The 15,528-nt window shown below is 42.3% G+C and overlaps 1 protein-coding gene across 1 annotated transcript; it reads right to left on the reverse strand.

Annotated features, from left to right (window-relative positions):
• Positions 1-718: 718 nt before the first annotated feature.
• Positions 719-14,488, reverse strand: rgma (repulsive guidance molecule BMP co-receptor a). Its single transcript, XM_033635742.2, has 4 exons — positions 13,641-14,488; positions 8,295-8,410; positions 5,889-6,406; positions 719-3,719 (listed from the first exon to the last, which is right to left on the reverse strand). The coding sequence occupies exons 1-4, from the start codon at positions 13,652-13,654 to the stop codon at positions 3,015-3,017; spliced, it is 1,353 nt and encodes a 450-aa protein (XP_033491633.1). The 5' UTR covers positions 13,655-14,488; the 3' UTR covers positions 719-3,014.
• Positions 14,489-15,528: the final 1,040 nt, after the last annotated feature.

Raw genomic sequence — 15,528 nt, forward strand, 5'->3', positions numbered from 1 at the left:
TAGTAGTGAGGTTGCAGAACTGAAACTTCCCTCATGTGCCAAGCGTGTGGAGCTACAGTGGCTGACGCAAAAACGCAAATGGCCCTGTCTAGAGCCAGTGTTTTGTTTGTTCTAGGCTACTGTAGAAACAACATGGCAGTCTCCGTGGAAGTGGAACTGCTCCGTATGGAGATATAAACCTCTCATTCTAAGGTAATGAAAATACAATTCTTATTTTCAGGTGATTACACACAAACAAAAACCTAGTTGTTAATATCTTGTGTGTTGTTTCTGCCAAATAGATGCCCCTGAATCCTACACACTGGACCTTTTAAATACATGCTGTTGATAATACTTATGCAGTTTTACTCAAGTAAAATTTCAAATTGAGGACTTTTACTTGTAACAGAGTATTTTTAAACTGTTGGATTGCTACTTTTATGTAAGAAAAAGATCTGAATACTTCTTCCGACACTGATTGTGGTCTTTTAACACTTGAATTTTGCTAAAATAACTTTCAGCTTATTCAAACAAAACTTTTATGACTGACTTTTTACCAAGAAATTGTAGTTTTGGGCTCATAAGGATCATCTTGAGACGTCTTCCCACTACCATCTGCTCACATTCACCACTACATCTGTACAGCAGGGGGCAGTCAAATACTGCAGACCGCTGCGACACAACACATGGTTGAATTTCAAAAAATGCTCCCACACCAACAGAGACGAGGGCACCTTGATAACAAGACATTTTCTTTAATTCAATAAATAATTTACATTATAAACAGCTGGCGTGTGGCACCACATTTGCTTTACATACAAACACAGTTTGATCTTTCTGGCATTTCCCATTCAGCTATTTATTTAAATTCTTTTCTACCATTACAAGTCTGACACAGAATCTCAAACAAAATAAGAGCTAAATGGAAACAAAAGAAAACATAAAGTGCTTTAAACTGAAAAACATGAACACCCCAGAACATGTTCCTACATTCCCTTTCTAGATGAGGTGGATGACAACCCGCATTTTATCCTTTCTAGGTGAACATACTGTAAATCGTAAAGAATATTCAGTTCTGTGGTGTTAACGCTTTTGCAAAAATCCCTTTTCGAATAATAAAAAAAAAAAGGTTCACATTCACCGAAACATCTGATGTACAAAAACAGGAGTGATAAACTCAGAACACAACTGGTAATATACAAATTTAAACTCACAAAACATATGTACAATCTCACATTTCACATGTAGAACCATTTACTGTAAAACTCACAACACAAATTACATCTATTAACACAAGATTCAACATTACAATCATTTGTTTGTACGATTTTTTCTTTTTTTTTTTGTAGTTGTCAAACTGCACCAATACATGTTCCAAATAGCAGTAGTAAGGCCTGCCGAATACTTCAGTGTAAAGGAGAAATGACCGTAAGACTGTGCCCGAGCAGTAGCAGTATCTACAGGGATGACTTACACGTTACCAGATACTGCAGCCAAAGTTCAAATGGAAAGTGTTATCATGAAACACAAGAAAAGCAAAGGTGAGAGTGCTAAAACGGAAACTGACGCTGCATTTACAGTGTGTTACTGTACTGCGAATTCACCCACAGACACAAGTTATATACAGTTAAGATTCCTCTCCAAACCCACCCACCCACCCGCCTACCCACCCGCCTACCCACCCCAATGTGAACTGTTTAAGACTGAAAGCTGGAAATTCAGTTGTAAGGGAAGAGTTGGCACAAGGGCTTGTTCTTTGGCAATGACTTAAGCCATGAAATCACGTCTACAGACATATGCTTATCATTTACGCACTAAGCCACAGTCAGGTCAGCACACTGGTAGTCTATAAAACGCCGAGCTGACTCGAGGTGACATTGTTACAGCTAGCACTAACAGTATCTACACCGCTGAGACTTGAAATGGAGAGTTCGCTTTACAAAACGCTATCAAAGAGGTGTCGTAGTTTGATTGGTTGATCTACATTCTGTAAACGCTATGAGTGCCCTTAGCTTAGTTTGTTCTTTTGCTTGTCTCGTCAGCTACATTCACATTACGGATACAAAACACGGTGTGATCAGCACATCGGCTCAAACAATGGAGTGAAAGTCTTTATGACACTGGAAATGAAAGCAGATTATTTTTATCAGTTCTCTTTTGGGACTTGCTACTTGGCTGATAAGAGCCATTTTGACAGACCGTGGAGGGTCTCAGCTTTTCTATTTCTGAAAGATTTTGGGTGCAATGGAAAGACATGGAAAAGGTTTCTCCCACTGGAGGTTTTGTTATCTCATTTCTGGGAACTCCTGCACCCACAATCACACAAAATTAACCACAGACGCTGAATTCTGCACACATGTTGTACTAATGCGCACACACACACACATACGCACACATAACCTAACAATATGACCCATTAATCTCCACAGCAGACAACTGGAGACGCTGCTCTGACATCCTTTTGGCTGAGTGCTTCCTCCAAAAGGCTCAGGCTTTTCCAAAGCTGGAAACTAATCAAACATAGAGCTGCTTCTGGCCTTAGGTTAACAAAAGCCCCTGTCAGGTCCTCTCGCTTCGCCACATGAGCCACGGAGAGCTTCACTGGCTTGGCACCAATGAGTGGATCAGGGGGGAGGGAGGATCAGCAAACTCTTCTTTCTGCAAAAGATCATCTTGTCCGGCTTCCCATAGGCATGCAGGCCCGGTGAGAATGTGGGATTTAATCCCAGGTGGATATCCTGAGCTCTGGAGTAGCTGAGGCTCTCTCACCGCTGCTCTCATCAAAGCCCAGTCCTATGAAGCAGCTAAATGCACGTGATGATAGGTGGGGAGCACGGTGACCTCGCCTCGTCATTAGACTAAAGTCAAGACATGACAATACTACTAAAATGAGACTCAGGGCAGCGACTGCGCTGCTGGCAAGCCACCGGTCACATCACAGAGCCAGAGCAGAAGAGAGGAGCCGATGTACGACACAGCGATGATACTCTAACACTCACTGACAGATACACCACAAGGATACTGTTGTAAAGGGACTATAGATGAACTGTGCAACACTCAATCCACAATAAGACAGCGAGGAGGTTGAGGAAGAGGAGTGAAAGAAAATCTTTGCCCGTCTGTGCTGCGTTTCTCATGAAAGCATCCTTTTCAAAGATGTGATACCTCTTGCTGTTTGAGTGGAGCATTTTTACATCCTCAAAGGCGTAGTAGGCTGCCATGGTGAAGTTAATGTCTCCAGAGGAGAGGAGGTCAAACACGCAGGACTGAAAGTACAGGTCCTCCACTGGGAGCCGCTCTTTGCACTTGGCCTTGGCGGACTGGTAGGTGAAGCCATGTGCCGCAGTGCCGCTCCTGCTCCTGCCCGCGCTGTGGGCCTCCACCGCTCGGGCCTTGAAGTTCCTGAAGTCGATGCGCTGGTTGGCGGGACAGCCATGAAGACACAGGTACAAGTCCTGGTTGTCGCCTTCCTCCACCGAGTTCACGACTTCCTCTGGCATCCGCACGGCAAAGGTCAGGTAGCGGCCTACCTGCCGCACCACTATGGTTGTTCCGATGTACCTGGCCTGAATCTCCACATGCTGCCCAGGAACCTTCTCCACCACGCGTAGGGTGTTCGCTCCGTGCCGATCCCCTCCATTCTTGGAGCCATCTGCAAACGCAGCCGGCAGCTCGTCTGTCTCTGCGTGGTACATCTTCTGATCCACACATTCCTGGAAGTTCTTGAAGATGATTGTCAGCTGCAGGAGGACAGAAAAAGAAATCTTATTAACGTTAAGAATAAATGATCGTATGTGTTAAGACCCTCACAAATCCAAGTACGCAGTCATTAGTGTGTTTTTCTGGTCATTTAGAAACTCCTTGTTAACGGCAGTAAATGTTAAACATCAGATTTAAGAGGGAAGTGCTTCTACTTTAGCATTAAGAACAAGTTTGTGCAATATGTGCCATCTACCCCACCACCCCACTTAAGTGTCACATTTCAGCACTGGCTCAACATGGGGGAGGCCAAGGTAAACGCCCTCAAAAAACACGAGTCTCGGCCATGTAAAAATCAGGCCTCAGTTTGCAGACACAAAGACGATCCATTCATAGCGCTGAAAAACCTGCCTGTGAACCCCAGAACTATGCTCCAGGGAGTGGCGTCGGGCCAGGACAGAGCAATATACTCTGCAGCTAATTAAGTGAGACTGGTCAGGACTCTGCAAGCTTGGTTTCATCAGGACACCAATGCGCCATTGTCAGAGCGGCGATACCGGGACAGTAGAGGACTCTGATGTCCGCTCGCTTGGGACCAGAGGACAGGAGGGAGAAGTCTACAGAATACCATATTAGCTTGACAATTCATCTGTTGCACCAGCTCCGTCTCAATTCCTCCTACCCCTCGGGTAACATTTCCCACCTACATTAGCTTCTGTTTTCTTCCCCTGGATCATTTCTAAAGCTTTTAATGAAAACAAACAAAAGAAAAATGCCTTTGTTATCCCTGCATCAGAATGAAGATGGAAATAACCAGACAGTTTTATTTGCTGTAGCGGGAGCAATGCGGCAACACAGAGCTCTGCTAATGCAGATCTTTTTACCAGAGGGGCCTTGTTTGCACAGGTGGCATTGGCTGCTGCCTTGTTTTCCCTTTGTCCAGAATCAAGATCTTAAAAAAAAGCTGTCTCATTTCCTTCCAAGAACAGCAGTATAAAAAAAACGCCATTACTTTAAAAGCTAAAATCCCCACAAATGCTTAATAGTATCATTAGGAAACCTTGATTGCAGTAAATTATACTTTCTACCAACGTGATTACGGACAAAGTCCTCTTATACCCTGCAAAGTGGCTGAGGTCCACAATCACTGCTGTGGAAACTCTGCCAAATCCGGACCAACCCTAAGTGAATTCACCAACGACAAATACTCCTGCTTCTTTGTGTTTGACCTCAAGTTTTACCGAAAGCCATTTCAGGGACAGCCCGTCCAAACTAACCAGTGCACCATTAAACAAAACAACAATAATGAGGAATGCGCTGCTGATAAAGCTTTGAAAGAAAATATCTCATAATGTAGAGAAAATATCTACAGCTCAGTGCAGACACAACATTTCACTCCACGTAATGTGCTCGGTGTGGACTCGGCTCTAAGTAGGCCAAACATCAGCCCGAGCTGTCCGCTGTGAAAAGTGAAAATGGAGCCTCGTGTTAACATTTGATGCAGCACTGCTGTTATAATACTAACATATCATTTATAAAGCTTATCAAGATCTTTGCAATTGAGCTGCTTTTGGCTTCTTTATCTGTCATTATGGACCTCATCCAAACACTAACCAGAGTGCACAGTTTTGACAGAGAAGCAGCTCTCACAAGCAGACCACATGAAAGAAGAGACGAATAAAAATATGAACAGCGAGCGGTTTTGATGTATCACTGGCAAAAGGTCACCAACAGCTAACATGAAAAATCAACGCAACATGGTGCAACTAAAGATCATCTTAATTATGGATGAACATGTGGGGTTTTTCTGTTTTTTTATTTAGCCTGGAAAATGTCAGGAAATACTAAAAAGGCTTTTTGTTGTCTGACCAACAGTCCAAAACCCACATGTATTCAGTATGAAATGATAAAAAACTTTTGATTAGTTAAGCAAAAATGCCACAAATGTCCTTGTTCCAGCTTCTTGTGTGAGAATTTGCTGCCTTTTTTTGCCTTATGAGAAAGTAAACTGAATATTTTGAGGTTTAAGAACATGACATGAGGATGTCACCATGGAAATTGTGTATTTAATGGAGAAAATAATCAGCAGATGAGTCGATAAATCAAAGCTGCAGCCCTAGTTCATAGCCTATTAGATTAATAAAGCTTTTGTGTCTAACCTAAGTAGATCCTATTAACGTGCATACTGAATGAAGAGAAAGGATCCCCACCTTGCTTGTGGCTGTGGCCAAAGACCCCGGCACCACAGGAGTGTTGGTCACCTGTACAGACAGGTATTTGTTGTGGATAAGCGGCCAGGCTCCTTCCACCTTACACGTCTGGAAGTCGTCCCCAAATGTTCGCAGGTGCGGGTCTCCAAAGAAGCCACAGTGGGTGTAGTTGGGTGGCGCCGTGTTGCGCGGAAGACTGCGCTCATAGTGGCACACTTCCGGGCCATCTGAGCGTTCCTGGCTGTCGGGGAGGACTGGCGGGGGTGGAGGAGGAAGTGGGGTGCGGGCACGTGGTTGAGATGTCGGCCCCTCCTTGGAGCAGTTATGCTGGCTCATTAGATCCTCTATGCCATGCTGGGCGGAGTGGTACGCCAAGTCCCCCCTGCAGGTACGTGCAGTTCGGCGTACACAGCTGTTGTACGCACGCAGCGCCGTGCAAAACTCCTCCTCCGGTCCAGAGTTCGAGGTGGAGGCCCAAAATTCGGAGTTACACTTGAGGATCTTGCACTGCAGAGTCACTGTCAGGAGGAGGGAACAAAATACGAGTTGAACAAAAGAAACCAGAGGCCAGAGAAACATGATAGTGACACAGAAAGCTATAAATACACTTTGGCTGTTATCAAGGGTAGTTTAAAAACCACAGATTTACATAATCCTGAATCTAAATATCTAACGCCAATGCAGCCATTGTTGTTGGGGAACAGTGCCACACACTTTGTTTGACTACAGAACAGAAAGGGAAAGCACCTTGGTACTGTTGTTGCTGTGAGTTTTGTTTAGGCACCATGAAAACTGACAAACATCGACACCTATAAATTTATACACCATGAAACTTTTTATTATTTTTGAGCAAATAGTGCACAAACCCTCACAGGGGAAAGCAAAAAGCCGGTCTGAACCTCCCTCAGGTCAACCTGGATATAAGATAACACTGCTGTTTATCGCAGAATACTTCCATTTCACACCCAGTGGCTTGTGGTTTATGTCAAAGTAAAAAGGCCATTTGGGATCCTAATCTGCACCTTTCGTGATAATAAACGCCGCTCGACTGTAGACTGTTGTCTCCAGCTGTATTGCCACATCCGGCCAACTCTTTGCACAAATGTTCTTCAAACATTTCTCAGGATGCCCTGTTGCCACACCGTGTTTGTCCAGTATTACCTCTGACTAATAAACTATTTGAATGGGCTGTGAGAAGTTTCACCCAGTGTCTCGAGGGAGGGAAAACCATATCAACACTTTGAAGTCACACTTTAAACAATATCCCTCCTGAAAGCTTCACCGCAGCTCTCTCCAACCCCCACACTGCCTCTCCGTTTACCACACGTTTGGTAGATGGCAATAAACCAATCTTGATCTCGGCTATCAGTGCATTATCACTCTGTTGTTTGATGGTAAGTGACTTAAGAGGAAAACTGATAAGGGTTCTGCAAACATGCAAGGTGAGCTGGAATAGGTGTCCTCACTGCATAAAGTGACCCGCTGCAATCATCCCATTGTCATTACATGGATATTAAGTCACTTTGAATGCAAAAAAAAGGGGGTGTCTAATATAATATTACACTGCTACCGCTACAGCTCACTTGACCTTTTGAAAGTCTTCTCAAAAATAGCTGTTACAGTGGACTTTTAATATATCAACAGGCGAATTCAAACCATAATCACACTACAATCTCTACCAAAAAATGTCTTTATGTTTCAAGGGCAACAATGAAAACATCTCAAAATGCAATGCCAACTTGAAGTCTGAAAAAAGCAGCTACTTTCAAGGAGCTGAAGTGAAATACTGAGGCATGCACCATCCCCCAAACAAAACAAGGGTTGAGGGCTGCAGCAGCTCCAAAATGACCTCTCACTTTGTTTTGTCTTCTTCTAATGAAATAAAATAAAACAAAATAAACACTGGCTACCTAAAGTTGTCAAATTTTGCCTTGTAATGGCATGGCTGTTCACTTTCAAGCCTGTTGTAATATTTTCCAAACATCGAACCTTTTCCAGACGCCTGCACGTAAGCACTTGGCCCCAATATCTGTGTGATCTAGTAGAATTGGATAATTTTTGTATTGGGTTTGGTTGGATTCCAATTGATTGGCTGCGGCTAATTGTATAATTTTTCGCTATTTTTATACAAATTGCTGACTTAATCAAAAACCGCAATGTTTTTAGGGAAAGTAAGTAACTGAAATTCAAATACAATGTCAGTTAAGTATTTCGGCTAATAAATCAGGACCCAACCTGGCGACTTTGCTTGACATGGTGAAAAAGTAGTTAGTTAACGCCATGGTTAATAAAGTTAAACACAACGTTAGGTAACGCGTCAGTGAGAGCATGCCAGTTGGTTGCCACTCTTTTAACTTATTTTAAATGTTTTACTTTTCAATTTAAAAATAAGAAGTAGCATCTTACCGGAGGGGAAGAGTGAGAGAAACACCGCGAGGACTCTGCACACGTCAAGCGCCGAGGGTCTTCCTCTTTTCCCCATAACCATCCATCCAGCTCGGGGTCGCACTTCACTCCTCTCCCTGGTCAAACCGGATTAAGGAAGGACAGAGGAGAAGAGTTAGAGCCGCCGAGTCCTCGTTGAGAAACTCCACAAAAAGTCCATAAAAGAGGTCTGAAGTCGGTCCCGTCTTCTCATCACTATCTGGTAAGAAGTTGCTGTTTTTTATAACTGTCTTTCGTACGAGTTAACTCAGCGGCTACAGCGGAGTTAGCTAGCTAACAGTTAGTGCGGGACAAACGGCTGAAAGCAGCCAGCCAATCTATCTTCCTTTTAGGGAGTGTCGAGAAGGTGCAGCCTCTGTGGGCCAGCGGACACACTGAACCAATCACGGCTGCCTGCTCTGCCCTTAAACCCCCTCTCCGAGTTTCAAATTACAAGTCAATGTGTAGACTTGTTCGACGACGACCGAGTCTCCGCGACCCACAAAGTGGTAGTCCACAACGCCATATAAGAGAGGTTTGATTTGCGGCTGAGAGGAGCACAACAATAACCTCAGTGTGGAGGGGAAACCTGGAAAGGAAAACAGTGTCATCTCCGCACAGGGCATGTGTGCTGAGGTTTGAACAGAGGAGAGAGGAGGAAAACAACCAGCAATACAAACAAACATCACGTTTATTCACAAAAACATGCAAATAATATGTTTTTACCCTTCATATCAGCCCTCACTGCCATGTTTAAACCTACTGTTTCATATGGCTAGCACTTAAAACGGTGGCTACAAACCAAGTTAACCTTTTCAACCCCATAAACCCATTGGCATGTCAATTAAACTTACCTGAACAGCAAAAATCCATTTAACTTTGTTTTTTATTCTAGTGGAGAACCCAAAGTTTCTAAAGATACCAACTTTCTCCGATTAAATGTTGGATAAATGTCAACAAAACGATGCAAAAAACAGCAAGAATACATTCAAAGAAATAGTGAAGCCATGATAAACTGGAGTCTTGGCATCATATCATTGAAACAAGCTGTTAGAATACACATAATTAGGCCTTCACCTTACAGTTAAGTCCATTATAGATTAATATTTGTCTATAAACAGTAATATAATGGTGAATTTTGCCCATTACAGTTTCGTAAAGCCAAAGATGACATTATAATATTATAAGTGGTTGTTTTATCCAACCAACACTTCAAAAGCGAAAGATATTCGTACATGACAAAGAAAAGCATCAAATCCTTATGTTTGACAAGGCAGACCAGGCAATATTGGCACTTAAATGATTAACCAATCATCAAAATTGTTTTTAATGAATTTTCCGTTGCTTGACAAATTTATTTATCATCTGATAGTTTAAATTCTATGTAATACTATCCAACTGTCAGGCATATTGTTAGCGCAATATGGGGTACATATAAAAAGGAAGCGCTTGATTTTAAAGGGTTAAAAGGGAATTTAATCTCCTAACAATCAAATCAAACCAAGGACATATAGATTTTGTTTAAATATTGGGGAGGACACATAGTGTTTGAGTGTCAAACAGTTAATTTCCCCTATTCTGGTCATCTTTGTGCACCTATTTGTGCCTTTTCTGCATCAATTTCTGGTGTAAATGTCTTTAATTTTATCAAAGTAAATGTCCTACATGATACTGACTGTCAGGCATGTTGTTAGCATGGTAGGGGTAAATATAAAAAGTTAAATAGAGCTTGATTTTTAAGGGTTGTAAGGGAATGTAAAATCCAAAACAATCAAATCAAACCAAGACTAGAGGCTTTGTTTCAATACTGGGTAGACACATATGAAACACATATGTATGGGGTCCTCTGCCAGAAAATTTTGAGCATCAAACACTTAATTTTTTTCTTTTCTGGTGACTCTTTTATGCACCAAACTGTGCCTTTTCTGCCTCAATTTCTGGTGTAACTGTCTATAATTTCATTCAAGTAAATGTCCTCTGTTGCCTTAATGTTTCTATCCGCAGGGGGCAGATGCAAACGTTCTAAATATCGAGGGGGGCCGTGTCCCCTGCGCCCCCCCTGAAATCTACGCCTGTGAATCAAACTGAACATCACAGGGAGCAGAGCAGAGAGAGCACATTTAGAATCGGTGTTTAAAACCCCACTTTGTGTGACATGCCTGTAATTACGTGATATAAACTCGTCCTCAGGTTGTTAAATGACCAAAATTCCCCAGGAAAAGTACTGAGCTGTGTGTTCTGTGCTGGATGGAAGCATTGTAGTTTTCACCGAGGGTTACACAGCATGTAGCAGTTTAACTTGCAAAACAAACCATGATGCCTTGCTTGAGTTTGAATCACAAAACAGTACAGGAAATAGGCCAATCAAAGCTGAAACTACAGGACATGAATCCAGGTTAGCATATCCACAATGTGACAGCGACCAAAAGGAGCCCTTTAACATTTGATTCACAAGTACATTGAGTAAAAATTAGGAATTCAGGACTTGTAGTCGAGTATTTTTTGCATATTGTTTAAAGGGCTTGAGTACATTTCCACCACTGATCAGAAGGCGTTGATCCCCTCCTCTAAAAGCCATAACACCACCTCCTTTGATTGTCTCTTACAAACGACACATTACTGCTGTCTTTACTGCCGTTTAAATCAAAATACAAGCAGACAGATGGCTGCACACTCAGGTTGTGGCTGGCTGTACAGTATTTTTCCATAGTGCGGTGAACGTCTTTGTGAATGCTGTCCCTCTGGTGGATGATGGATACATTCGTGTACAATGAGGTCTGAGCCTACACATGTTTTCAACAAGGGTGGCCCTGTGCAGGCTGATTTCCAGCTCTAATATACCATTCATTCCCATCTGAAGGGAATGACTGCAGCTGAAAGGTAAAAGCTGCTGGCTGATGTGTTTTGATGGATTATGGAACATTTTTTTTTGGCACTTTAGCGGGGACACTGTGGGTATAGAGACAAACACAGGAAGGAAAATGTCCTATGACACTATAGGGTCTTTGATGCAGATATCTTTAAGTGTGGGTGATTCACATGTTAGTCGACTGCTGGTTAAAAAAATACCTGAGACTCCTTGTTTTTGAGTCACATCTAGAAAATAGATGGTGCAGATTGAACATTTGAAACCTGTTGCAGACAAAGATGCAACATGTTTGTACATTATTTACAGTCTAGGTGTTAATATGGTATGCTTTGCCCCTGCTCATATAATTAGTCAGTTGATTGGTTGTTAATGCCTTGGCTGACTAGGAGATCTTTAGTCGATTACTCGTTTTTTAAATTGTCTTTGTCATTAAAAGATTTCCAGCATTATTCTCAAATAAGCTTTGGTCTTTACTAATACATATTTAGAAATACTTGCGGACGACCGCATCCATGTGCAAAGTGACGATTAAGGCCGCAACTAACAATTATTTTCATTATTGATTCAGTGGTAGCTGATTTTCACAACTAAGTGATTAATCGTTTAGTCCATAAAATGTCCAAAATTGTGAAAAATTTCCGTCACAATCCCCCAGAGTGCAAAGTGACGTCTTCAAATTGCATCTTTTGTCCAACCAAAGGTCGAAAAATTCAAGAAGTCTTCGTTTACTATCATAAATGACAAAGAAAAGCAGCAATTCTCGCATCTGACGTTGTTTGCTTGAAAAATGACTGAAACAATTAATAGATTTTCAAAATGGTTGTCGATTAATTTTCTTACGATCGATTAATCGACTAATCGTTGTAGCTTTGGTGACAATGATACTGTAGAAAGGAATTATATTACAAATTTTTCATAAATATCAATGGATGACCACTTATTTTGTAGTCCACGATCAAGTTCTTCAGTTAGGAGTGATTTCTTATTTGGAATAAGAAATATCAGATTATTCAAATTATTGTGTGAATGATTAGTCGATTAATCGATCAGTCATTTGACAGAAAAATTGTTCAAAAAGCATTTTAATAACCAGTATAATCAGTTAAGTCATATGTTCAGCAAATATGCCAAATATTCTCATGGTTTCAGCTTCTCAAATCCGTCTTCTATCACTGTAAAACGATGGCTTTTGGGGCTGTCTGTTGGAAAAAAGAAGCAATTTGAAGACCTCATCTTGAGCTCTGCCAAATTGTGAGCAATTTTTGACTATTTTCTGACACTTAATAGCGTTAACAATCAATCAATCAATAGTGAACATAATGATCACCTGCAGCACTAATTCTCATCATAAAGGCTAATTTTATCAGTTTGACTACGCCACCAATCAAAACCAGGTTAGAGACCCTTTTCTTAGTAGCTATTTCTCATCAAGCATTTGCCATCGGCTGTATTTTGGCCTTTGGATGACAGCTTTAGTGACCGATCAATTGACACATTGATTGACTGATTTTAACCTGTGGGTTTTAACAACATTTCCATGCAGGGAAATGACAAACCATGTGTAAATGAGTAAATATCTCCACAGAGAGGCAGATCATGTGCCCCACATGCTGTGACAGGTAAAGGTGACATAATAGAACAATAAAACATCTCCATAAATCCAGCAGGTATAATCCAATCACGTTTTATGATGTGCTGCTTTAAATCTCTGCTTATCACTTGACACAGTTTTGACATTTTCACACACTAAATACGGTGTCATGTAAGCAACACTGGGGAGCTGCTACATCTCCTGTTCTGTGTTAAATTGTGTGCACTAGCCTATATTTTTTCTCTGGGCATGTGTCTTGTGACGGCCACAGCAAACTGATCCTCTTTTCCAACAGATGGCGCTTGTCATGAGCTCTGATATGAAACCTCAAATCATGACACAAACGCACATGGCATTATGAGGACAACCAAACCTGTCATTAAATTTGATCTTTATGGACAGCTCGGTTATTGGCCTAATTACATGCTGTCATGCAATTAGGATTTAAAAGGTGTAAATCTGCAGCCAGCAGGCGCATTTTGAATTGTTGCACAGCTCTGAAGGAGATCATCCTCTTTTTTATTCTGCATGTCAAGTAGCCTCAGCGGTATATGTGGTTGGGAGCAGCTGTAATAAATGCAGACAATATGATAAATAAAACAGCTCTGCGTGCTTTAATATTTAAAAAGGGCACGTGTCATGTGAGTATAGTTTTTAATGCGCATTTCTTGAGTGACACCAGCAAAATGGATCAAGTTCTTAATATTGCAGAAAAGCAGCTCTCCTGCACAGATGGGTGTGAAATAGACATATTTTAGGACACGCAGATGCAGTTTGAACCCACAGCAAGCAAAGCAACAACTGGCAAGACTCCTGCGTAAAACAAACTTACACAATGTTGGTTAAAATCTAACCAAGAGGAACCAACCTTGGCGACTGCATGGGCTCTCCGCGACTCAGGGAGTCCTGCAGGACACAGCGAACAGGAGCGAGAGGAAGCAGACTCCTTAAAAAATCTCCCCCTTTCTTTAAAAAAAAAAAAAAACTCGTCCTGTGTGTCACTGTAATCCGAAATCAAACGCACCCAGCGGCTTTCTGAGTGTTAAATCCGCAAATGTGCGCATGGTGTCCACCGATCTGCGTCTCGGTGAAATGAAAGTGCTTTTTTTTAAGCTCTCTTGTTAGTTGGGATTCATTTAAACAGCCACTTCTCGCACCCAAAGGAGGGGGGACTCAGATCTCTGCAGCCATTGCCTTAACTTATCTGACTATCGGTCGATCGGAAAGGAGACATTATGATAGATTAAGTCCAGTAATTGCCCTCATCCGCGCGCTGGATCCAAATTGTTAGTTATGGTCGACGACTGGGAAGAAAAAAGCCCTGAGGGCAAAGCTGCTGCTGTTACTGCCTGTGCTGCTGCTGCTGCTGCGTACGGCCCGATCCGCTGTCTGGATGTTGTGAAATGGCTAGTTAGAAAGTGTGAGAGAGACAATGATCGGCTCTGCATGACGCCGCTGGGAGCCCCAAATCTCAGCTGTGAGCCCCCCTCCCCCCCTTTCTGTAGTTGCTCACTCTTTGGGAGATAGGAGTCCTAAAAGAGTGAGTTGTACAGTGTTATTTTCTGAAACTAAACCCATGTATTGTCAGCTTTCACTTAAATCACATGCCATTCTTTTAATAGTGACATATGCCTTATATTTTGTGTCTTATTTCAGAATGATGTCTATCAGTCTGCAGGATTTGGATAGTAGCTTCTGCACATTTTGCAACAAAAATAAGAGTTTAAAACTGATTTGAGTTTGTGACATCCAGTAAAATGCCCCCACCCTCACCAGATAACCTTTAGCACCCCCCTCATCTCTTCAAATCACAGGTTGGGAAAAAGACAAATCCATAATAATCAGGATTTAATGGAGGATCAGATGGACAAACACTTTGCAGCAGGGAGGTAGAAAGGGGGGGTTGGGTATGCTCAAAGGCAGAGAGGGCTGCATGGAGGCTGCACCTGTGTTTTAGGATCAGACTGCATGCAGGAGAATACCACAACAGCCCCCCTTCCTCCTCCTCCTCCTCTTTTCCTCTCCAGCGTTTCGAGCCTCCACTCTGTACAACATAACAGGTTCTCTCTGCTCCAGTTTCCCTCTGATCAGGAAAATCCATCACACCAAGGGAGGCCAGAGACTTAACAGTGTCTAACCGAAGCAGCAAACTGACCAGTTGAGTGCTGTCAGTGTCTACAGTCCAGTAGAAACGCAGAGCTAATCGTTGAACCCCCTGCGATTTCACCTTCTGTTAATGCTGATGCAGTAGACGTTATTAGCATGCAGCCACCGGACAGGGCTGTCACATTACATCATCCCTTTGTGCATCCAGCAAGAAACTGACCCCTGTAATCCACTCGTTTGCTATCACGGCCCAGACCTGCCCTCCCCAGATGGCCACTGAGAGGCAGCATATTTTACATCGATGTAACATAAGAACATGAAAGAGTGACACCCCGGTGTGAAAAGAATGGTTTTAGACGTGCCGGATGCCGGCCCCATCTCAAACACAGCTGGTGGACTCGCTGCCTTGCTGAGGTATTATGGCGAGTTAACACAACAGATCTGCTTTACATATCACCGGATTAATAAAACACTTTTGTGTTGCAGTTTAGTGTCTGCTTCATTTTTACAGAACAAATCAGCGACAGTCAGCCATGTAACTATTACAGGCTCCGAATGAAAGAAGCGTTCGGTAATGCCTACCCTTGGGGCTGACTGTGATTTCCTTTGGTAGCCTGTGATTTAGTCCATTATAAAAATCTGTTAAGCTT

This window comes from Epinephelus lanceolatus, chromosome 5 (genome assembly GCF_041903045.1).
Source record: "Epinephelus lanceolatus isolate andai-2023 chromosome 5, ASM4190304v1, whole genome shotgun sequence".
NCBI classification, from domain to species: Eukaryota; Metazoa; Chordata; class Actinopteri; order Perciformes; family Serranidae; genus Epinephelus; species Epinephelus lanceolatus.

Excerpts from the sequence above, each read along its gene's own strand:
- rgma (XM_033635742.2), bottom strand. Across the intron at positions 6,407-8,294 it reads TCTCTCACTCTTCCCCTCCG|TGACTCTGCAGTGCAAGATC; the intron begins GTAAGATGCTAC and ends TCCTCCTGACAG. Across the intron at positions 3,720-5,888 it reads TGGCCACAGCCACAAGCAAG|CTGACAATCATCTTCAAGAA; the intron begins GTGGGGATCCTT and ends GTCCTCCTGCAG.